Below are 26,694 nucleotides of genomic sequence, written 5' to 3' on the forward strand. Positions count from 1 at the left end.
TTCTGACATAAATAAACACGTGAGTACAGTTACCATTCTGACATAAATAAACACGTGAGTACAGTTACCATTCTGACATAAATAAACACGTGAGTACAGTTACCATTCTGACATAAATAAACACGTGAGTACAGTTACCATTCTGACATAAATAAACACGTGAGTACAGTTACCATTCTGACATAAATAAACACGCGAGTACAGCAACCATACTGACATATAAACAAACACGTGAGTACAGTAACCAACCTGACAAACAAACACGTGTTAGAGTACAGACGCGGTTGATGGAATAAAAAAAAACCACTATGGAGTTTAATTTAATACTTATTACATAAAGTATACAGTTAGCGCTTCATGGACGATGATTTAGCCTAAACACTGCAACGCCAAAGACTATGAAAATTTTATTCTTGGCAAATTTACAAAAAAAAAGTGTCAGGCTGTAGGGCTCAGGAGGGACAAAAGACTCAACAGGGCTTTTAACAACACTGCTGGCGGGCAAGAGCGGACCACCAGTCACCATCACGCTGGTCTAGGTAACATAACATACTTAATACTCTTTCCCATTTACTGTATACTTTAACAACATACTCCACGGGGAATTAGGTGTATTAAGGATTGATTTATTTTTAATCACTAACAAATTAAATCATTAAATAAACATCAACTGAATATTCTGTACGGCGAATAAATTACCTGTCCGTTTGATTCACCTGTCGGGGATATGAAGGTGTTGAGAAGGAAGTTTGGGCGTAACTACCGATAGGTTTGTTTACTAATATGATCCTAAGTGAATACAGTCGCTAGTCGCTTTAAGTAGGTCAGTGATCATGGATTATATCGTCGTACTACTGAACAAAACCATTCCTGTTAGAGCTTTTAAGGAAGTGTATCTGGCGTTTAAAAGTGTATAGCGTTTTAAAGTGTATCTAGTGTTTTAAAGTATCTGTGTTTAAAAGAGTATCTGGTGTTTAAAGAGTATATCTGGTATTTTAAGGAGTGTATCTGGTGTTTTTAAAGTGTATCTAGTGTTTTTAAAGTGTATCTAATTGTTTTAAGGAGTGTATCTAGTGTTTAAAAGTGTATCTGGTGTTTAAGGAGTGTATCTGGTGTTTTTAAGTGTATCTAGTGTTTTAAGGGAGTGTATCTGGTGTTTTAAGGGAGTGTATCTGGTGTTTTAAGGGAGTGTATCTGGTGTTTTAAGGGAGTGTATCTGGTGTTTTAAGGGAGTGTATCTGGTGTTTTAAGGGAGTGTATCTGGTGTTTTAAGGGAGTGTACCTGTGCTTTAAGGGAGTGTATCTGTGCTTTAAGGGAGTGTATGTGTGCTTTAAGGGAGTGTATGTGTTTACAGGAGTGTATCTGGCGTTTTAAGGGAGTGTATCTGTTTTTTAAGGGAGTGTATCTGTTTTTAAGGGAGTGTATGTGTTTTAAAGGAGTGTATATGTTTTAAAAGCTACGATCAACGACAAGAATTGACATGGACAAAATGTAGTGTTCATGTTTTGAGTTAACATTAGAGATTACGTAAGAGACAACCAGTGAGGGGGCTTAGATATTGAGAGTTAGTAGGTATAAGCAACATAGCTAAGGTCTTTCCAACACCAGTCAGTAGCTTCCTCCACCTGGCAGGAATTAAGATGAGAGGGAAGAAAAAAATATTCCCCAAGGTTTACGTTTACAGCGACAATGTCAAGAAATCCACTAAGTGTCTGTGTTATAAAAAGGTGTTGAGATAAGTACAAGCACCAGAAGGTTAAGAATTACTTATCATGATCCTGGGACACAGCGTTAGTCAGGTGAGAAACAATGGTGATGAAGACGTACTGAGGGTCTCCACGCCCTGAGGTAAATATATATTTTTATCTCCTACACCACCTACTCCTACCTAGTATACTTGTTACTTCTCTAATACCAATGTACCAATATTAGTGTTAGCGAACTGGTAGCAATGGTTTTAAATTAAACAAATTTAGGTTTAGGCGCGAGATAGGTAAACATAGGTTGGGAAATTTAGTGGATGAGTGGAACAAGCTACGAAACGTCATCATTAACTCGAATACGCTGGATAGCTTCAAATATAGGTTGGATGGATATATGAGCGATAGGGGTTGGGTGTAAACGGGTCTGCCCAGTATGGGCCAATAGGCCCGCTGCAGTTTCCCCCAATTTTATATTCTTGTGTCACGTGTGTGCTGGACGAGATGGTCGTCATTGATGGTGATGCATCCAAGAGATAGTGACATGTCCAGTGAAGTGTGCAATGAATGGTGACATGCCCAGTGAAGTGAATGGTGACATGTCCAGTGGAGTATGCAATGAATGGTGACATGTACAGTGATGTGTGCAATGAATGGTGACATGTCCACTGAAGTGTGAAGTTAATGGTGACATGTCCAGTGAAGTGTGAAGTGAATGGTGTCATGTCCAGTGAAGTGTAAAATGTCCAGTGGGTGGTATCATGTCCGGTGAACTGTGGTGATAGCCAACGGCTGATGAATTGTCCAATAGATATTAACATGTCCAAGAAATCGGTATTTATCATCCAAACGCTCACCAAACAACCACTGGTGTTGAATACGAGGTCCAAACACTTCAGTTACTATAAAAATTAAATAATGAAATAAGTGTTTGTGATAACATGAGCATTAGGCACCCTAACCTATTTCACCTGAGGATTAAACACCCACACCTAACTTAACCTTATCAAATGCTAACCTAACCAAATATAACCTAACCTAACCTAGCTTATTTCACCTAACTTAACCATATCATACACTAACGTAACTTAACCTAACAGAACTTAATCTAACTAAACCTCCCCCCAAGAAGTAGCGTTTTTGGAAGATTAAATCGAATTCAAGAAATATGTGGTGACTAATCTTCAGGTGATCTAGTGTTTGTTTACAATATGGATCTCACCACATGATATACAGTAAGTGTTCCATATTAATGGCTGCCGTCACATTACTCTCACCTCACTTAGTCGACTGTGTGTCCTGGGCCAATTCAAATTCCAGGTCACTATGTGGGGATCATCTGGTATGTCTGCTATGTTAGAGAGAATGTGAGCTATCTACAATCCCTGGTGTATAGACAGTGTGTGTGTGTGTGTGTGTGTGTGTGTGTGTGTGTGTGTGTGTGTGTTACTTACAATCCCCGGTGTACAGGCATATTTTTCCTACATCGTTCGTGTAGACACCTTCCCCTCTGCCACACTTCAACTCGGGTCCAACGAATTACCCAAAAGTACCCAAAAGTATATTAAATCAGGGTAAAATCTTAACGAATATCTGTTATACATACACAAAACATGTTTAATAATATTTTTAGTGTAATTTTGTAAAAATAATTTGTAAGATGAAATAATAAACAGCGAAAACCTTTCAGTATTGGCGAACGCTAAATTCCAAAGAGTTCGTGAACAAGGGAGATAACTCAGATCCATCGTGATGCACTTCGCTAACCTAACCTAACCTAACGAAAAGTAAATCCTACGGCTATGTTAAATACCCCAAAATAACAGAAACATCAGTAATTATATCTCCATTTTGGATAGGTGACTCTTTGGTATTTAGTGTTTTTCGCTGTTTATTATTTCATTATTTTGACTACATTTCAATGAAAACATTATTAATCAGGTTTTATTGATGTAAAACATATATTCGTTAAGATTTTACCCTGATTTAATATACTTTTGGGTACTTTTGGGTAATACGTTGGACCACTTCAACTCATCTCCACCACTCCACCAGGATACACCAGCAAAACTCCCACCAAGAAACAGTGCAATGATTCATGATCAATCTATGACTGATACGAAAGTGACAATTTCAATTAAAAGAAAAGAAAACAAATATAAGGCAGCGAACACACCTGACAAACGAATGGTGTTCTCACGAGGGTCGGGGACCAACATTGGCTTTAGTTCTATATGTGATGTACTGGATCCCTCGTGTGAGAAGACTCCTGCCAACCCCACATGAAAGCTGAGACCTGCCACTAGCACCACGTGGAAACTTACAACTTCTGCCAATACCACGTAGGGCTGAAGCTGACAACACCAGTGCCCATCTGGTACAGCCGAGAGTTGCGACCTTCACAGTACATTATGTTAAAAGTCCAGCCAACACCACGTGACCTCCGCCACCTTGTCTACTCCGAAGCGAGAGACTGCTCCCCGGACAACAGTGTTCCGAAATACAACTATCAAGAGACAATCGGTACACTGATCCTCTCAGCTCCCTCAGAACAGGTCCTCGGCCACGCACAGCTGCTCGACACCACAGCAGCATCAGTAAAACATGACCAATCCTTTCCGAACCACTGTGGTACTCTTCAGGTCCTAGTTATCTTGTATGTTCAGTTGTTCACCCCCTGTTTCCTCATCTATTTATACTGAAAGCTCTTGTTATGGAACCCATCCACCAATGTTACCAACACTCGTATAATTCATGTAATTTGTTAATTGTGTATTTTCAGCTTTTGGTTGTTAATAAACCGTTAATTATTTTTTACGCACACACCCACCTACAAGCTCACCGACCCACACACATCCTTATCACGACGGGTTTGAACGACAGGTATATATTCAATGTAACAATCATTTTAAACCTCAAGTGTTTCAAGACTGTATGTGTGAGACACTTAAACTTTTCTGGTGTGCCGACAGAGGGTGTGAATCACAAGACAAGTGCGAGATGCTCGTATTATCTCCCTCTTCTCAAGGCATCAAACACCTGGCAGCCGAAAAGTCCCTGAGATAGAACTTAGGCCACCTGGAATCTATCAAACACACATATCCTTTCTCAACTCTGACAGCTTAAAAGAATACACATTGTGACGCTCGCTAGGTGTTGGAGACACACGGTAAGGCACTCGATACCTGCAGGTAATATTTACGAACCAACAGTTTAAGCCTTATGGCCTCCTGAAGGTGATGTCTTACCTGATGGCCTCCTGAAGGTGACAGTGAAGGTGATGTCTTACCTGATGGCCTCCTTGAAGAAGACAGAGAAGAGAGTGATGCCGATGCCACAGCCAGACTGAGCAATGATCTCGACAAACTCTCTCCTCCTCTTGAAGTACTGACCCAGCATCAGGTTGGCTGTCTCTCTGGTCATGCCCACCCCTATACCCAGCACCAGACCGTAGCTGCGGGGGAAGGTAATGTTTGATTAGTTTACTGAAGGTTTATAAACAGAACAATTATTGCCTGATGTTTAATGTTTACAGAATATGATACAAGGAGTCCGTGTCCCTTAGAGAAGAGTGTCTAGTTATATATACCTTCGTCTTTTAGCGCGATCATAAGTCAACGTCATCATACCTACTGTGTTAGTCTGTCCTAATCTGTGCAGTATAGGTTGTATTAATGAATGTTTATCTCTGACTGGTCCACTTTGTCCAAATTTAATTATGATTTACCAATCAATAAATACTGAACAATATTACGATAAATGCGATTACAATACACACACACACACACACACACACACGCAAGGTAACACTACTCTTTATTAATATAAGTTACAATATATACAAGCAAAGTCATATATAGATCATAGGCTATTAAGAACATTGATAAACACCAAGATTAATGACAAGGAAAAACACGAGATAGGACAGGGAGGCTGCCATAAGCGACGTTTCGTGTCACAGTAACAGAAAACGAACACACATCAATTGGTGAAGCCGAGTTCCATCGTGTGGCAGGTGTCGAAAAAACACTCTATTTTCGGTGGCCGGCAACTGTGTGGCTCTATTTTTGTCATTGTATTGTTTCATTGTTTAATTTCTTTCCTGCAACAACGATTTTTTTCCTCGGGAACTTGAACGATCTAACCGAACCGAACCGAACCTAACCTAACCTAACCTAACCTAACCTAACCTAACCTAACCTAACCTAACCTAACCTAACCTAACCTAACCTAACCTAACCTAACCTAACTCCGTGTTGTGGTCCCAGAGAAAGTGAAAATTGTCTTAAATAACAAGTTGTTATGAACTCAGTGTGACTATTAAGGAAGACACTTAGAGAACACTTAAATAACATCGTCATATGGATTGTCTTCGCCATATCTTATTGAAATTAGCTCCAAGGTTTAAGGGATACAACTAAATTTGAAAATCCCAATATTGGACCTAGAGTCATTTATAACCCGGCCTTACCGTCTCTGATGCTAATTACAAAACAAGAGGACCAAGTACGCCGACGATAACTTACCTGGAAGTCATGAGATGTTAAAACAAATATATGTATATTTATTTTACAATCAGTGGAAACTCGGGAGTCTTAACAATTGCTGCTGAGGTCAACTAAAAGACATTATACAATTACCTGTTGGTATCGTGTGTTCCTTTGGGGTCATCCTCTCTTAAAGAGACATAAGTTACACACTTCAGGTACTGAGTGTGTTTACCTGGCCGCTGAGGAAAACAAACCTTTACTGTGAGTCCAAGTGAAGATTGATTACACGAGAACCTCACATAAAGGACATCCTTACCCATTTAAGTCAATATTGGCCCAGAGGATCCTGTGACACAGCCCCGTGTGGCTCACACCGTGACCTGTGACAGCCTCGTGTGGCTCACACCGTGACTTGTGGCACAGCCCCACGTGGCTCACACCGTGACCTGTGACACAGCCCCGTGTGGCTCACACCGTGACCTGTGACACAGCCCCGTGTGGCTCACACCGTGACTTGTGACACAGCCCCGTATGGCTCACACCGTGACCTGTGACACAGCCCCGTGTGGCTCACACCGTGACTTGTGACACAGCCCCGTGTGGCTCACACCGTGACCCAGAGCAGCCCAGTGGTCGTACACCGTGACCTGTGACACAGCCCAGTGTGGCTTACACCGTGACCTGTGACACAGTCCAGTGTGGCTCACACCGTGACCTGTGACGCAACACGGTGTGGAGTTTCAACAGTGACCCAGCAGTGACTTACCAGTAGTCATTCCGTGGTTTACTGTGTCATAAACCAACAACACGAGGTTTATTGTGTCATAAACCTACAATAAAACGAGGTTCACTGTGTCATAAACCTACAAAAAACGAGGTTTAATGTGTCCTAAACCAACAACACGAGGTTTTCTGTGTCATAAACCAACAACATGAGGTTTACTGTGTCATAAACCAACAACATGAGGTTTACCGTGTCATAGACCTACAATAAAACGAGGTTTACTGTGTCATAAACCAACAACACGAGGTTTTCTGTGTCATAAACCAACAACATGAGGTTTACTGTGTCATAAACCAACAACACGAGGTTTACTGTGTTATAAACCAACAACATGAGGTTTACTGTGTCATAAACCAACAACACGAGGTTTACTGTGTCATAAACCAACAACACGAGGTTTACTGTGTCATAAACCAACAACACGAGGTTTACTGTGTCATAAACCAACAACATGAGGTTTACTGTGTCATAAACCAACAACACGAGGTTTACTGTGTCATAAACCAACAACACGAGGTTTACTGTGTCATAAACCAACAACACGAGGTTTACTGTGTCATAAACCAACAACACGAGGTTTACTGTGTCATAAACCAACAACACGAGGTTTTCTGTGTCATAAACCAACAACACGAGGTTTACTGTGTCATAAACCAACAACACGAGGTTTACTGTGTCATAAACCAACAACATGAGGTTTACTGTGTCATAAACCAACAACACGAGGTTTTCTGTGTCATAAACCAACAACATGAGGTTTACTGTGTCATAAACCAACAACATGAGGTTTACTGTGTCATAAACCAACAACATGAGGTTTACTGTGTCATAAACCAACAACACGAGGTTTACTGTGTCATAAACCAACAACACGAGGTTTACTGTGTCATAAACCAACAACATGAGGTTTACTGTGTCATAAACCAACAACTACATGCTCTCTGATTGGTCAACTCTTATAGGTCGCAGGTTAAGGCAACATCAATTCCAAACTCGTTGCTACAATAATTTAAAGTCTATTTTAATTATTTTTACACGGCATAATTTGTACAGTATTTTATGTTATTTATTTGTTATTGCTTCAATTTACTGAAATGCCTGAAATATATGAACATACTAACTTTAATCTGTAATAAAACAATTTGGTCTGCTTAGAAATAAAGATAATAGATTGTACAAATATTTTAACTGCATACAATTAAAATAATATAACAATTACGCCATTTCTCTTTACTCGTCATACTATTGTGGCAGTTTAAATTATATAACAAATTCTTCTGACACTGACACACATTGGTTAAATAACTTTATGTGTAATGACGTCAAAAGAATCGTTGACCCGTTCTTACACCGGATAAAACAGCAGCACTTCCCAACGGCATCTCTTTTTGGCTTCAGGGACACCAGTTAAGGTCCTGCTATTGTCAAACTAGGACGGACTGTACAGCTTCGCAGTAACACCGTCATGTGTTCCCAATTTATGCATTTCAATCTCACTTTTACTGCAAGAACATTTCGAAGGCTTCCCCTGTCAACGTCACAGCTGTTACACTTTGTCCAATATCTGTTGGGGGTGAGATTCATCAGACATTGTTTTCACACGTTAAGCCAGACAGCTTTGCCAACCTGGTGCCGGCAGCTGCCTGACAGATGTTAGTATTGTTTTATCGTTGCTGTTAGAACACGTAATTTTTTAACCTAAATCTTCCTCGTACTTCTCGCCTTGTGTCACCCATATTGCATGAATGTTATACAGTAACTACATTTTAATCAAGAATAAACCTCACTGTCTCCTTTACGCACACAAAGGATGTTTTGCATATGGAGCTACACGAGGGACCTTCATGTAGTTAGATGCTGTTTGTCTTGACCTCACTTGTTTTTTTTCCACACCAACTGTAAAATTATTTATGTTTTCACTCCATAAGTTTGCAATGGCCACTTTTATATCTTCCTGACTTTGTGTATCGTTAATAACTTCTAAGAACAAAGACGTTATTGACAGACCTAACCTTAACTTCGATAACAAACGTAGCTTATGGGCTTTAATTTATACATGGATGCTTGGCTCAGTTCTTCATAAACTGGACATAACGCAGACCTCCAGACTACTTCGTTACAGTTTGTATTTCATCTAAGCTCCGGATATGTTCTCAATATCTCAGTTTGCCTTCACACAAGTTATAGCTACGGTCATAAATCAGTTAAAGCCTCGTCATCCAGGAGGTAACCAAACCCCCAAGTCCCAACCCGTCTAAGACAGTCTGATGCCTCGAAAGCCAATTACATCTGACCTGGCACTCGGGCATATGGAGGACCATGCTAGATAGGTGCCCAGATGAGCTATAAACAGCTGTCCCAGTGCCCCGTTACCACAGATAAGTGCCCCAATGACAGATCACAGCTGACTAGATGCACCAATTCCCCAACATAACAAATCATACAACAGAGAGACTGCAATGCAGATTTAATGCCGCTAAACTGTCACGACTTTGATCCCATTACGTATGATCGAAGCCTTACTTGGTGGCTTAGTACTTTACTGCTAATATTCCACACCTAGAGACCCGCGCTAGAGGACACAGCGCCGCCAAGAGTCACAGTCCACACTGTGTTCCGGAAGGTGTATCTGAACTTGTGTTAGCTAACTTAATGACCTCGTTCATCAATATGGCTGACCCTGTGTCCCTTGATTAGCCGACTTAGTGACCTTAAACCAAACAATTAGTTGACGCCGCTCTCCTGGGCACTTACAGTACCTGACGTAGTTTCATCTTACATTCGTTTTAGCTGGCCCAGTGCCTCCACCCTGAACCGGTGCTCACACACTCTCATATTACCTGACGCAGTCATCTCGGACCAGAGATTCAAATTAGGTGCACCTGGTGTCTCGGGAGAGACATGACCTACCTGAGGAAGATCTGGTGGAGCTGTATGGCGAAGGAGGCGAAGAGAATGGCGAGGGCCATGACGAGCCCACCGATGACAGCTGTGAGCCTCGTGCTCTTCCTTCTGCACAAAGCCACCACCAGAGGCGCTGACAGACGCGACACAGCCAGACTGGTCGACCCAATCCAACCTGAGGAAGATACAACAGATTTATGCCGGTCCTGTATACTCTATGTACAGTATATTGTAATGCTGTTCATTGAAGTTAGATAACACGAAGGTCTCGTAACATTATATATTACTGGTAAGCGAATATGATATTCCAACTTGGTGCAACGTGTAGAATCACATAGGAAAAATTTAACACTTTATGTCGACAATATAGAAATTATCGATTCCTCCTAACCTGCGGAGGTCTCAATTAGAGAGGTAAAGACTCTGTAAGGCAACTTAGCATTAAGTAGGTTCTGGTGAGCCAACCCGTCCCTCTCCTGTACAAAAATGTACAATTCTGAGTACGTGTTCAGTGTATAACGTAGTTCACGGATTGCACTCATCCTTCACTAAAACAAAGACTAATAATTATTCTGTATGAATTTCCGGTAAGCAGCAGTAATCTCATAACCCATTCTAAACTGTGGCACTAATTACCGGATTTTAAAAATCTTTTGACACAAAGTGAAAATTATTTTTTTCTTGTTATCTAAAATTATGCATTTTATAACCGTTACTTTTCACTGCATATAAACGACGGGAAACTGTTACTGTAATAATTTGAACAGAGAAGTTGTAGGCTATATATGACAACACAAAATATAACGTAACATTAAAGCAAATAGCCAAATAAAACTGAAATTAAAACATAGAATAATGATAATAATAATAATAATAATAATAATAATAATAATAATAATAATAATAATAATAATAATAATAATAACAATAATAATAATAATAAAAATAATAATAATAAAAATTATAATAATAATTATAATAATAATAATAATAATAATAATTCTTATTTATCATTCAGGAGTTAAACAAAAGCGCTGTTAACATACAAAATCACTTCATAAATAATATCCTAAGATGATGATGATGATGATGATGATGATGATGATGATGATGATGATGATGACACCTACGAAAAAGTGTAAACAACATAAATTACAAGGTGATCGAAAAGTCCCTGTGCACCTGCAATTATTTACAGTACAGTTGTTCCAACATTATTACACACATTCTTCTACTTACACTAAACATTAGAATGGGTCGCAATAAACGTTGAAAGTGGTAACTATATTCCAATACTTGAAATAATTAGAACAAGGTATATAACAATGTAGATATAACAAGAAACATCTATTAATGATATCAGATGCACAGGGACTTTTCGATCACCCTGGATAATAAAATAAAAGTGCTTAGAGATAAAAGTCAGAATACATGAAACAATAAAGTGAAAATATGAATAAGTATAATGAGGAGAATTTGTTCAACGTTTACCCTCCAGCATTAGGAAAATTTAATCTGGTCATATTGATGGGATATGCAAGCTTCAAAAAAAAAAAATAAAATAATATTAGTACGTAGTAGATGACGGAGATATGTGGCTGTATGGATGAAGGAAGAAGGGAAGGAATTATTTCACTTTCGTAATATAATGGTTTAGAAGTATGATAAAAAAACACTAGAGAGAGAGATAGGAGATAGGAGAGAGGGGGGAAAACAAGATAACTGCCCATTATCTTGAGTTACCTGAGAGAGCAAGAGTTACTGAGGTCTAAGGAGGTCAAGTTAGGATTGTTAAGAGAGGTTCCCTGACCAAATGGCTTCACCTCTTCTGTTTACTTTAACTCGTCTGACTTGTACCATGTTAGGATCGCGTGAAGATTAGGCGTCTCAGCTTATTTCACCTCAAGTTTAACCACCATAATGTTAACCTAACCTTAATCATCACCCTAATGATATCCTAGCCTAACCTAACCTAACCTAACCTAACCTGACCTGACCTGACCAGACCAAACCAAACCTAATCTTATCTAACCAAACCTAATCTAACCTAATCTAACATAGCCTAACCTAAAGCTAACTCAACCTAGACTGTCAAAATTTATAAAAAAATTATGTACAGTTGCAGACACAATTCCCTGGAGACTTGGCAGTATTTAACATGTAAATATCTGAGTAGTCATTATGTGAGAAGGACTGGAATTATAACAATTTAATTGTATTAAGGAGTATCCCCCCCCCACCATTCATTTAGTGTTTCTCACATAATATAGAAAAAAAAACATTATTATTAGATATAAACCAATTATAAATATGACCCACAAGTAGATGCCAGATTTGACCAAGTATTCAATGGAATTTTTGGATGCAACTGTACCTGTATAGTCCCCTTCACTAGTGCATTTACAGGGGCTCGTGATATAAACATTCCACAAATCATTACATTGAGGTTTTTGTTTTAATCTTGTTTTAATTTGACTCCATAGTATGTTTACTATTGCTAGTTTTCTTATGTCGAATGTAAACAAACACAGGGCTGCCACACTGCACAAAACCTGATGAACCCCTGTAAACGCACTAGTGAAGGGGATTGTACGTCTCTTCATCTCAACTTACACCCTTAAGACATGACGTTTCGCTGTGCATGATCGTCTCGCTGTGTATGATCGTCTCGTTGCGTATGATCGCCTCGCTGTGTATGATCGCCTCGCTGTGAATGATCGTCTCGTTGTGTATGATCGCCTCGCTGTGAATGATCGTCTCGTTGTGTATGATCGTCTCGTTGTGTATGATCGCCTCGCTGTGAATGATCGTCTCGTTGTGCATGATCGCCTCACTGTGAATGATCGTCTCGTTGTGTATGATCGCCTCGCTGTGTATGATCGTCTCGCTGTGTATGATCGTCTCGTTGCGTATGATCGCCTCGCTGTGTATGACCAGAAGGGAGACTTTATGAGCTCAACTAACATCATTTCGACCAGAAAAGTGAATACATGAGACATCAGGAACTCAACTAACATCAGTATCGGTCTCAGGAACATCACTTCACCAGCGAAACTTTCACTCTGTGCTCGAATCTGGTCCAAGTTTTCACGTGAGCCACATACCGAGGAAATTACCTGTGCCGACTGGATAAACTTGCGGTTCTCAGAGCTACAGCAAAAATTTATTATATCTAACTGTCCTGAAGGAAGGTATTTCGAATCACCTGAATGTTTGGACCTTTCAGCTTATTAACCAACGATAATGTAACTTTTTATCTCTATTTTTTTTTACTCAGATTGGCTATCATTTACATTTGGTCTGTTGTTATTATGTTTATTCTGTAAACTAAACACTAATTAACTATACTGTAGATGAAACAAAATAACAGTGTCAAGTTCTTACGAGCTTCTGGTGCTGTGGAGGAAGAAACACGATCACGTTTTTCTTGTCTTTTTTCTTCTTCTTTTAGTCCCTTCACTAAGGAGACGCCACTTTTAATATTTTATTTGCCTAACGCCATACAATTTTATTCAGCTCAGATGGGGCCCAGTACACAAGGGGTTAATAAGTGTAGGTATAAGTGAAAGGGATAAGTCGCGTTCCCCGTTTATGTCAATGAAGCTTCAAGTAATGTTGAGAAATTGAAGAAACTGGACATTATATTCCGACAGGTGGATGTAACACGAGATTTTTTTTCATTGACTGTACAGTGAAGACACGTAAGTCAATCCATATAAAGTCACTTCAACTACTCTGGGCACACCACCTATGACAAGTAACAATCTTCACTCGTTACTGTGGGACCTAAATCCTTACCACGGGTCCTCCACAGCGTTCTAACCTCAGCCTACCACCTCACCTCACCTCCGTCACTTTTAATAACCATGGAAGGACAATACCACACAAATACCTTAATACAATAAATTAACAAAAACCCTTATGTTCGAGCCATTACATATGAACACGACAAACTAGACGGTAGGTATACAACAGGTGACTCATTGCTACACTAAAAACATATCTTTTTACCTGTTCATTTTGTCAACACGCATGAATTAAACCAATTATCAAACCATGTATACAAAGTCATGAGTTACCACACGCATAACAGCATATTGTTCGGTCAAGTTTGGTTAGGTTTAAGATAGGTTGGGTTAGGGTTAGTTAGATTCGATTGAGTTGGGTTGGGTTGGGTTTAGTTGGGTTTGGTTAGGCTTGGATAGGTTAGTTTTGGTTAGGTTAGGGGAGGTCTAGGGATCACTCGATATTCTTCAGGTCAGAGAAAAAATTTAACGGGAACAAACCACCTAACCTACCATAACCCAACTCAACCTAACCTAACCTACTCTAGTACCCTACCCAAAAAATCTAACCTACCCCCGCCCCCTCACCCCCATAGGCAGCGTTGGAGTGTTTAATCAATATGTGAAACAAACTGGGGGGCTAATCTTCAGGTGATCCGAAATTTCTTGCATATAATTAAAGCCAAAAGCAGATAAAAAGGCGAACACAAAATTAGAGGTAAGATTCCCAGTGAGGCGAAGCGTAACAGGAGCTGTCAACAAGTCATGAAAAATCTGGAATAGAAAACCTCATTCATATTTTATGTGAGAATATTCCTGGTAAGTGATATTCTGTGTTGAGAGAGAGAGAGAGAGAGAGAGAGAGAGAGAGAGAGAGAGAGAGAGAGAGAAAGAGAGAGAGAGAGAGAGAGAGAGAGAGAGAGAGATGTGATAAAATGACCGACAGACTAAGAGAGAGAGAGAGAGAGAGAGAGAGAGAGAGAGAGAGAGAGAGAGAGAGAGAGAGAGAGAGAGAGAGAGAGAGAGGGGGGGAGGTGAGATAACAACACAAGGCCTTAGCGTTAACTTCACCGTGACAATAGATTCAGCTCTTCATCAAAACCTCATTAGTGTTGACGTATGGTGGCCGGGGGAGCTGATGAATGATAACCTCCAAGGTATAAATGCAACACCTTACACTCTAACAGTATGGGTGAAAATCAACCCCCCAAAACAAAGAAAATCGATCATAATAACCTGGGTGTTTTAACTCTTTTATACCCCCAATACCTATTACAGTAGTGGGGGTGAAGATAGTGTTTTATGAGATAGAAATTATGGTACTGAAGGCCGAGATTCCTATAGTGTTTAGAGGAGAAATTGGTGTGTTGTGTTGTCGTTTCTTATGAGTTTTATGCTCTTAGCTCTTAGTGGCTATTTCTCGTAAACACACACAGTTTGTTTTTATGTTTTTGTTGTTGTTGTATTTTAATGGTATAAGAATATTGGTCTTTAGTTTTCATTTGGCGACTATTACACACACACACACACACACACACACACACACACACACACACACACACACACACACACACACACACACACTATCCTTCATTACATCATGTCATAACCTCGACGTAATTGTGTTACGGTAGTCACTTTTTTTTACACCTGACTAATTACACTTGTAGGTAATCCTCCCCCAGGTGTGTTAAGCCCATTTTCTGGTGTTTTAATGACATTGGTAATTATTATAAATACTGTAATTCCAAACTCTTTGTACTGTAATCTGACATTTAGCGGTTTCGTATTAATTCCCTGAAAATTATTTTTGCTATTGTTTCAACGGTATTATTATTATTAATTATTATTATGATTATTATTATTATTATTAGTGTGATTATTGTAGATTATTATCATGATTGTTGTTATTGTTATGATTATTGTTATTATTATTATTATTATTATTGTTATGAGTGTTGTTATTATTATTGTTGTTATTGTTATCATTCTTCTTATTATTATTATTATTATTTTTATTACTATTATTATTACACACTCAGCCACACACCCAACCCTTTCATCATCAACATAGAAAATTTCCGACAACTCCTCAGACTTAGAGATGCTAATGATGTGAGTGAGGAGGTAAAACACACGTACTACTTCACCAGCAAATATGAACAATATATCTGGTTACTCCCACGACAGATTATTGATATATTAAATCATTGGGAATGTTAATCACTCCAGCGGTAAAATAGTGATTGAAAGATGGTATTTAGCGGCAATCTTACTACAGTGTGACAATTGAAGAAAGAATAAACTAGAGTATACTTGGGGACTACTTAAAGACAATAATATTCAGTAATGGTCAATATTTACGACATGTTTCAGTGGCTCCTTGGATGGAACAGTAACGTTTTTCTTTACAATTGTGTTTCAGGTGAGGCTCAGACAATCCTGGAAGCACAGGTAAATACACTGGTTGATGGAACACGTTGTTGACCATCACTTGTTTGTCCCCTGGGTCTAGTCTTGCCCTAGTGGGAGGTAAACACTACGATTTTGTTAAACTTAAAAATTCAGTATATACCTGGAGGTGGGTTCCCGTCCTAGCCTGAACTGTGTACTGATTGGCTCCATGTGTCAGCACCGTGTCATTGATTGGCCGACACATGCACGAGTTGTTTTGCTATGTATCACACTCCAGTATGGAATATACACTTGGGTTCTCTTTATTGTGTTATTTGTCAAACTCACAAAGAAGTTTATCTGATAACACGTAAATGACTTATTAATAGAAGGTGTTTATAATGATTAATTCAGGGTTATGAGGACAGCCAGCGCTTGGGGCAGTGGAATTTATTTAAGTTGTAAAGTTGCCGCAACCACAGTAAACATACCCTAGCCCAGGAAGATCGGACAGCTCCGTATCCGCTCTGGCTATCATCACCTCCGTAACACGTCTATCCAGTCAGTTAACACTCCAGTTCTCAGATGACTGTCGGTATAAATGGAGGAAAACGACAGAAATTATTTGTCAAAAGTGCCCATTCTGTGCAGGATTCAAACCCGTGTCCACTTAATGAGCCGAGAATCCTGACCATTATACATCACCTTGGCTACGTCAGAAACAACAGGACGGCATAAGACAGGTTGGTTCATGGTCCTGTGTGTACATGGTGACGACACTTCTACCCAAGGGCATTTTACTAAAGCCATTTACTGTGTTATAGAAGGGTTACAGTTTGTTTAGTTAGGTGAAATCAAGTCGATCAAGTGCCCCCACCCCCCCTTAGACCTGTATCTGTTACCTGGAGTATTGTTGCAACTCAAAGAGGTACCAATTTAGTGGAGACAATCGACTTTGCTACACTTATATGTGCAGGTAGCGGCTATATCATTATCCCATCTTCGGCCTCAAACCTAAGTTAGCTAAAGTAGTAAAAGAGAAGAGAAGAGAAGAGAAGAGAAGAGAAGAGAAGAGAAGAGAAGAGAAGAATAGACCCTGTCACTGAAAGTTTTAGAACCAAACGCCTTCATCACTCCTAAAAAAAATCCCAGAAAAATTTATCAACTTTTCTTCAGACAACGATACACCAAATCTTAAACACGAAAGAAAATAAACCCCAAAAAACTAAAACTATCTCAAGCTGATGATGGCAACTGTAACCTTCATCTCTCCTTAAATTATACCAATATATTCCCTACCATAACTATAGGCAATATTTCCTCTGAATAATCTAACTTAAACCTTGCAATATTTACTGATTGGTTAAGAAGTGAAAATTGATAGATTATATTACACACATGATCAAATGAGCACCTTATTTTAATTGTTTATTCAGCTAAAACTTACGACTTAAACTTATGGCTAAATCTTACGGGTAAAATTTACGGCTAACACCTACGGCTAAGACTTACGGCTAACACATACAGCTAAAACTTACGGCTACAACTTACGGCTAAAACTTACAGCTAAAGCTGACGGCAAAAACTAACCGCAAAAACTAACGGCTAAAAGTCATGTAAAGAGCAGTGAATGTCATGAATAAATTATGACTGGAATTATCATGCAAAAGTGTATGATAAATCACCATTATGAGGTTTAAAGCGATTATATACAGTTATATGATATACCCGCTATTGTCTGGTCATAACATTTGTATAACTAGACACTAGCAGCATAATCTGGTCGTCTCTTATATTTCAAATCTATTAATTTTATTTATGTATGATGAAATATGAATGTTAATTAATATAACACACACAAACACATATAGACATACATACAAACACGCAGGCAAGATTTCCTGTAATGTCCAATTTAAATTTTTACAAAAGAGCGATTTTATAGTTGTAATTTTTTAAACTAATTTCTTTTCTAGGATGAAGGAGGAGAAAACAAACCTCATTCATCAGTGTTCAGTGCATTGAGTCGCCTGAGAGTGGTGAAGGAAGAGGAGGAATTTTCAAACACAGGGAGAACAACGATAAGAGACGAGTTTCCTTTAGTTTCTTCTCTTATTTTTGACTGTTTTCCCCTTTATGACTCACTAACATTAGGTGATGGAGTTGAATATTTAAAGAATCATAACATGTATAAAATATTTTCATAGATAAGCATAAACAGTAAACACTAACTTATTACTTATTATTACACTAAAGATCATGAGTATAAATTTAATTATAAACGAATTAAAAGTGCAGATGGCGTCCATTAAGCTATACAGTATATGAGTATGTTTAAATCCCAAAGGTACAGTAAAAACCTTAAGAATTAATCATGGTACAGTCCCCTTCACTAGTGCGTTTACAGGGGCTCGTCAGGTTATATGCAGTGTGGTAGCCCTGTGTTTGTTTACAGAAAGAAACTCGCAATAGTAAACAATATTAAAACAAATATCCCAATGATGATGATTTGTCTGTCTGTCTGTTCTAACACTAAGCATCCACAATTTAGGTCATTATTATACAAAGGTTCATGGTTTTAGATCATCGTCAAGGTCACCCCATACTAGGAAATACCCACTATAATTAACCCTCTGTTGTATATTTTTTTCACTGATATTTCCCACACACAAAAAAGAGCAACGTCCATCTGTCAGTCAGTCACTTGTCACTCTCTCGTCTATAATTTTAATCTTCTTTTTTTTTCAGTTGATCAATACTGATAACAACACAGCGCTTTACTCATCATTAGACAAAGGTCATTCACCGGTCATCAATGAACGTCACCCGGAAGAGAAACCAGATTAAACTCCAGTACTGTGACCACATCTGTCAAAGCAGAGGTCAGACTTGAACACCAGAGATGTCGCCAAATATTGTTATGTTGGCGAAGATTCATGAAGAACATCCTTGAATCGTGAGTCATATTTCCTGGGGTTAATGTTATTTTGAAGAGAGAGAGAGAGAGAGAGAGAGAGAGAGAGAGAGAGAGAGAGAGAGAGAGAGAGAGAGAGAGAGAGAGACAGAGAGAGAGAGAGAGAGAGAGAGAGAGAGAGAGAGAGAGAGAGAGAGAGAGAGAGAGAGAGAGAGAGAGAGACAGAGAGAGAGAGAGAGAGAGAGAGAGAGAGAGAGAGAGAGAGAGAGTCCTATTATAAATCACCGCTCCCAGAAAGGATACCAACACCACCTCGGCCACCAGGTAATTATAAGGACAACCATCATCACCGAGATTCAGCGTTAAGCGTCTCCTCTACTCAGCGTGGTTTACGCGTCCCATTACCGTGGAGATGCTTCTCACACCAGATAACATCAAACACTGACTATTAAACACTTCCGTTCCAGTGGCAAGAAAACCAAACTCATGCATATATTACTCCTTAAGGATCATCTGAGGATTAATCCCCCAAATTGATTTCACCTTATAATGGTAACCTGACCTGACCTGACCTGGCCTGACCTGACCTAACCTAACATAACATAATGGTAACCTAACCAAACACAAAGGTAACTTAACCTAACCTAGTAGGTAGTAAGCAGCTACCAAACAGGGAGGTACTACCGCCTGGGAAGATATTGGAGGCATAATGTGTTGTCTAATGGTAGACCCTGCTGCCACATGGCATCACGAAAATTGTGACCTAACGCTAACCTGGCCTAACGTAAACATATTGCGAACCTAACGACATTAAGTGAACGTAACCTAACGCTAACCTAACCTAAACTAAAAGAACACTCTAATCTAATTTAACCTCACCTAATCTAACCCACCTGGTAGGGTTAGGGCGTTTAATCATAAAGGTGAAATAAGCTGGGGGCTTATGTTCAGGTGATCCAACTTTACATTAATTCCTCGTGTCATCAGAAGGGCCAACACGTGGTGGTCCTCGCGAAGGTAAAGACGACCCAAGTTTATCCTAAATATTTAATAGCAGTTTCCCCAGCTATTAATATTAGTGGGGAAGTGGGGCGAATTACCGAGGCAATAATAGCTATAATAAAATATGAGATTATTTTACTTATATTTTTTCCTTCACATTTTTCGATCACTTTCTTTACAGCACTTGAGGTAAACGCGTACAACACCAGAGTCACCATCACTAGAGCACAGGTGTTCCCAATGTGTAATAAATATTCCTGAAGTGTAATTGTCACCTGAGTGTAATTAACGACTTAGGGTTGGAAACTGCAAGATGGTATCTATACGTAACCAACCATAAAATATTCTAACAAACACAATTACCTTTAAAATCACATTGATTGTCCGATAAAAAAAAAAATTAGCTTGCGCGCGCGCGTGCGTGCGTGTGTGTGTGTGTGTGTGTGTGTGTGTGCGTGCGTGTGCGTGTGTATGTGTGTGTGTGAAAGGCAATTTGCACAGGTACGAATAATCCAGGTAAGATTGTATCTCTTAGTAAGGCAATCAACACTGTACACTGAGGCTTTACTACCCAAACAATTTAATCGGATCACATGATTAGGCACCCCAATTTATTTCACCTGGGGTAGGTTAGCTTAGCGTTAGGGTGGTTAATCTTAAGGTGAAATAAGCTAGGGTGGCTAATATTCATGTAAGCCCCATACTCCTCTAAGCTCCTGAAAAATGTCATTCCCTCTTCTCTTACTGATCAAAACACCCCCTCAGGATCATTGGTACTCTCCTTCTCTCTCCCTGGAGGTTCACTCAAGACGGGAAGCTACATCAGATATACAAACTAAACAGACATAGGAACTGGTGACCATAAATATCAACACACATACAATGGTGGACGGGCCAGCTTGTTCTAAGAATATACAGTATAGTTCAGGTCACGTGAATGCCAAATTAAAATAGAGAATTGTCTATAATATTGTAAAATACTGCACACACTATAAAATAAACTATTGTATTAAAATAATGTGCCCGGGAAGTAAAGCCAATAGTAGATAACAAGTGATCGTGGGCACTTCGTAACCGGTGGCGAGTCCGGTGGTATAGTTTACCAAAGCATGAAAGTTCGAACGCTCGTGTTTGGCTAGCGCGCAACCGCCGAAAGGCTGGCAGCATACAGCGACATCGCTTTACAGCGTAAATAAAATGGTTAATTAATGCCTTCCTAAAGAAACCTTCGACATGGGACCAGGTTTGTTCCACTCTACGAATTTTTAGCGATTTTTCCACCAAGTTTGATAAAAAACGATTGTGCCGTTTCGGCTGCCCAGAACAGACACACACACACAGACACACGGCTATTCCTATAGTATATTAGATGATCATGGTCGTGGTTGTTATAATCATGATCGTGGGTGTTATAATCATGATCGTGGTTGTTATAATCAGGGTCGTGGTTGTTATAATCATAGTCGTGGTTGTTATAATCATGATCGTGGTTGTTATATCATGGTCGTGGTTTTATAATCATAGTCGTGGTTGTTATAATAGTGGTCGTGGTTGTTATAATCATGATCGTGGTTGCTATAATCATGGTCGTGGGTGTATTAATCATAGTCGTGGTTGTTATCATCATGGTCGTGGTTGTTATAATCATGGTCGTGGTTGTTATAATAGTGGTCGTCGTGGTTGTTATAATCATGGTCGTGGTTGTTATAATCATGGTCGTGGGTGTTATAATCATAGTCGTGGTTGTTATAATCATGGTCGTGGTTGTTATAATAGTGGTCGTGGGTGTTATAATCATAGTCGTGGTTGTTATAATCATGGTCGTGGTGTTATAATAGTGGTCGTGGGTGTTATAATCATAGTCGTGGTTGTTATAATCATGGTCGTGGTTGTTATAATAGTGGTCGTGGGTGTTATAATCATAGTCGTGGTTGTTATAATCATGGTCGTGGGTGTTATAATAGTGGTCGTGGGTGTTATAATAGTGGTCGTGAGTGTTATAATCAGCTATGGTCAATTTGGTGTTATTCTTATTTATAAATGCCTTCTAATCTGTCTCAAGTCTATCCGTCCTGTCTATTACCATCCCAACTGTCTGTTCGTCTGCGTGGTGTTTGACTGTACTGTACTCTTTGTGTCGTCAAATCTGTCTTGTCTTATCCATTGTTGGCGTGTGTCTGCCTGTTTGTCTAAAGTGAACCAGTCAGTCAGCTGTCTGTCTGTCATGTTAGTTGTCATATTGTCTATTTGTGCATGTATGAATCTGTCTATTTTTGTCAACCTCCTGTCTGTTTCACTGTCTATATTCACCCTGTGTCTATTGTAGTCATCTTCTCCATGCAATCCTGTTATTATCTCTTTTCCATGTACAGTCACCCACAGGAATAAGTATACACTGGAGCTGTAAGGTCGTCTGGTAACGTTGAAACTGCGCATCCAGACGCATGATGAAAGTCAGCTCCCCCCCCCCCCACCTGTTATCTCTAACTATTTTCTGTTTCCCCTTCTTTATTCTTCTATTTACTCATCTTCCGTCCTTTACTAATACAAACAACATTAAAAAAAAGTAGGTTAAGATAAAAAGTGGGGGGAGGAGGAGGGAGCCGTACGATAACTGCAATCGTGGGCTGATAGCGTACAGCGAATGAGGGGTAAATATAATTGTTAACTAATGTCTTCCTAAAGAAACCATCGACCTGGGACCAGGTTTGTTCCACTCTAAGAATTTTTTGCGATATCTCCACCAAGTTTGATGAAAAACGATTGTGCGGTTTCGGCTGCACAGACAGACAAACAGACAGACAGACAGACAGACGGATAGCACTATAGTATATTAGATTCTGTGAGGTTATTTATTACCGGGTCTGTACCACCCGTCTGTTCTGTGAGTTTAGGAGAGTATCCCCAGTTGTTTGTTGTCTCGTTTTCTTTATTTCTTTGATATGTTTTTTGTGGTTTAATCGCGTTTCTTTCAATAGTTCTGTTTCATTTTAGTGACAACTGTAAATATTTCCAATTCCGCTTTATATTGATCGATCAATGTTATTTACGGTGTTATCTGTTACATTATTTATTTTATGCCATATAAAATATTACCAGTTGTATAATCTACAGTTCAGTATTTTACTTTAGATTCCACTCTTAATTATTTACCGTTTTGAACAATCTCTTACATAACTTGGCCCACCAGACTGTACTGTACAGCTGGCCGGGGTCAACACTAACTGAAGGTGGTTTACAGCTGTGTTAATTTTATTTTATTTTATTTATTTTTTAATTTCAGATTCCTGTATTCGTAGAGTAAGCGATATTACCTTGTGCAGTACTGTGTTATAAAAGTAGAGACAGTGGTCACAGCCTGTCCTGGGGTGACTGGCAGTACCTGGTAACACCCAGCTATGAAGGGGCAGCGGACCTCAATTAGTAATCACTGTACTATATCCACAATGCCCCCTAATGGTGACGAAACGTTTTTAATGAGCTTGTAGGTCCAAATATTCTCCGTCATCACACACACACACACACACGCAGAATACTCCGGCTACACCAACGCTCTCTCCACCCTGGAAATGCCATCCCTCAGTGACTTCCACCACCAAGCACTGGAAAGGTTTGGCAGTCAATTAATGCACCACCCTCGTCATCGCCACCTCCTGCCACCTGCAGCCCCCCACCCAACTCGCGCAGTCCGCCACTACAACAAAATTCAGCCGATAAGAGCCCGCACCGATAGATATAAGAATAGCACCATCCCATCTATTGTTAAAATAATTAACAACTCCTGATTTATGTACTGTACAGCCCTGTAAATGTATTCAATGCATATTATATCATTATGTCTAAATCAAATGTAAGCCTGTATATTTTCAGCCACCGGCTGCAACTCTATTAATAAACCGTTTATTATTATTATTATTACACACCTGTCACCAAAACACCACAATATTTACGTTTTGGTGCCATAATCTCACATTGTTTTGGCTTAAATTTCAGCCCATATCTCCTCCTCATATTTACGTTGAACTGTTAATTATAATTCGTTGACCAAATTTCCTTCCATACCATATATGCGGTTCCAGAAGTTAATAAATTAACGAGTTGGAATGGAAATTTGTGTTCCCTTCAGTTTCCTCCAACAAGATAATGCAAATATCTGTGAGTAAACCTGGACGAGAACTCCTGACACCAAAGTTAGATGAAGCAACTTTCCATTTGACTTACTTGACAATTATTAGTAAACACTTCTCCCGACGCAACATCCCAGGCGAGTAAAGGTAATTATAACTAGACAGGTGAAGGTGTGTACGACCACGGGCTTTGTATCCATTACGAAATATTACTAAATTCTCGCGTTTTCATACTGACGTCAATAACATTTCGCCATGGTAGATTCTCACGCCCGGCATTTAAAAACAGTACAAAAATGCGCTTACCTCACTCTTCCTGCAGATATACAAATATTTCAAATGGCTTAACTATTGCCCAACACTTTCAAACACAGAGCAATTTCAAAAACAATGAAAATAAATGAAAAAACAAGAAATATTTCATTATGAACTTGGGTTATTTGACAATCCAGATTAAAGTGATCAAAGTATCTAAAATTAATTCACCTGGAGACAAGACCCAACTCACCCTAAGTATACAATCACGAGATACGAATCAGACACAGAAATATACCACCAAGTAGAGTGACACATCATATAATATTTTAAACTTTAGAATATTATCTGATGTGTAAACTTTACCTCATATCTGTCTAACAGGAAGAAGTATGTGTGCAATAATAATCATCAATCTGACTCCTCACCAATTTTGTATGGCGTCCCTCAAGGTTCCATTCTCGATCCTGTACTGTTCTTATTGTACAGAAGATATAGTTGTGGGGACAATGACCTACTTGAAAAAACTGAACACACTAACGAACAATTTGCATACACTGGCCTTAACCCCTTGAGTACGATTACCCTAACCCCTTAAATACAATGATTTTAACCCCTGTGAGTACGATTATCTTAACCTCTGCATACACTGGTATTAACTCTTTGAGTACGATTACCCTAACCCTTTGAATACGATGGCCTTAATCCCTTGAATACGATGGTAGTGGTAATGATGAAACTGGCAAAGGTGTCACTGGAAATTGGGGCAGTAGTAACGGTGGTAACGATGGTAGTGGTAACAGTGTCATTAGGGACACGTCACTACTACAGTATTACCGCCACTCGTAGACTACAGGAACAGGTATTAACCCTTCTTAAGTTTTTCTCAAGGCAGTAATTCAGACTTAGTGGGAAGATAAGACAGCACGAACGAACCAGAGAGAGAGAGAGAGAGAGAGAGAGAGAGAGAGAGAGAGAGAGAGAGAGAGAGAGAGAGAGAGAGAGAGAGCTACATTCTTCATCACCCCCGCTGGTCTAACTCTCAAGTTCTGGGTCACCTAACACTAAAATCTCTGTCGTTCTTCGTACAAACTATTCCGACAACTTGTAGAGACTCCAGGTTATGCAGCTCAACAAGTGTCTCAGTTTCTATGTAATTTATAATCTAAGTATAATAACAGCTTCCCGAACGTGGTAATCCTTTCATTTTGTAGATTAAATTAAATGTTCCGACAAAATAAGATTCGTTATTATTATATTATTTAGTTCCCCTTATACTACTTTCCTGTATGTCCATTATGAATTCACTAGTCATTTCCCCGGACTGGCTCACACTTCAGTCTACAGCAAATCTACCAGGAAATGTTGTAACAGCACCAGGAGTGATCTCTTCCAAGTCTTGGCTCCACCAACCCTGACGCATTTTGAGGGACGTTCAAGGGTGTGTCCAATACTTGGCCACGGTGAGTGTCCAGACCGTCCCAACAGTTAGTCAGGTGGCCAGGAGAAAACCAAATACAGTTATCATATTCGATGTCGGTTATGCACTCGAAAACAGTTTATATCTGTAGTTTGGTAATATTTTACTGATTTAAGAGTGTGTGAGGCGAGACAACCTGATAATTCAATTGTGTTGAAAATATTTACGGACATGACAACACCCAAAACATAGTCCACTATGTACTGACTCAAATATTGCTGACCCAACTACGTGTTTCACGCCACAACTTTAGTGATCGCTAATACAACTTGGCGAACACTCCTGCCCCCTCACGGTGATGGTTGTTGACGGTGGGTGGAGGACGAGGCAGCAAGTTAAGTTTACCACTTGGTCCTCCAACTCCCAACTTAAATTCATTTACGGCAGTTTGCATTCCTGAGTCGAGACTTTAGCCTCTCAACCTCCGTGTTCTCCCCAGTTTAATTTCCGACACCTTGGCTTGTCCTGACTTGCGCTAATTACATAGTAGTATATATATATATATATATATATATATATATATATATATATATATATATATATATATATATATATATATATATATATATATATATATATATATAATGTTTTTAATTTCTCAGGGCAAAAGATATGAGTTTCTTATATACAGTACATTAAATCTTATTATGCAAAAACTAGGACTAATTTTATTTTTTACTAATTTCGCAAAATGAATGTTTCAAACAGTCCTAACCTAACCTAACCTTATAACTGAAACTTAAAACTTAACGTAAGAAACTTGACTTCACCTGACGTAATTTTACCCAGCACAAATTACTTTAATGTATTACAAAATAAATGTATTCAATAAATACATTTTATCAGAGAAGGATTAAA

General features: G+C 39.1%; 1 protein-coding gene across 1 annotated transcript in view; it reads right to left on the minus strand.

The window, feature by feature from the left end:
• The window catches only part of LOC121862046 (monocarboxylate transporter 2-like), a gene marked incomplete in the record, with an annotated part of 80,118 nt that overhangs the window by 25,588 nt on the left and 27,836 nt on the right, over window positions 1-26,694 (minus strand). The window contains 2 exon segments of the mRNA XM_042359977.1: window positions 4,991-5,155; window positions 9,886-10,054. Of these exon segments, the coding sequence (XP_042215911.1) occupies window positions 4,991-5,155; window positions 9,886-10,054 (334 nt within the window).

The sequence above is a fragment of the Homarus americanus genome, unplaced genomic scaffold, assembly GCF_018991925.1.
Source record: "Homarus americanus isolate GMGI-L3 unplaced genomic scaffold, GMGI_Hamer_2.0 scaffold25013, whole genome shotgun sequence".
NCBI classification, from domain to species: domain Eukaryota; kingdom Metazoa; phylum Arthropoda; class Malacostraca; order Decapoda; family Nephropidae; genus Homarus; species Homarus americanus.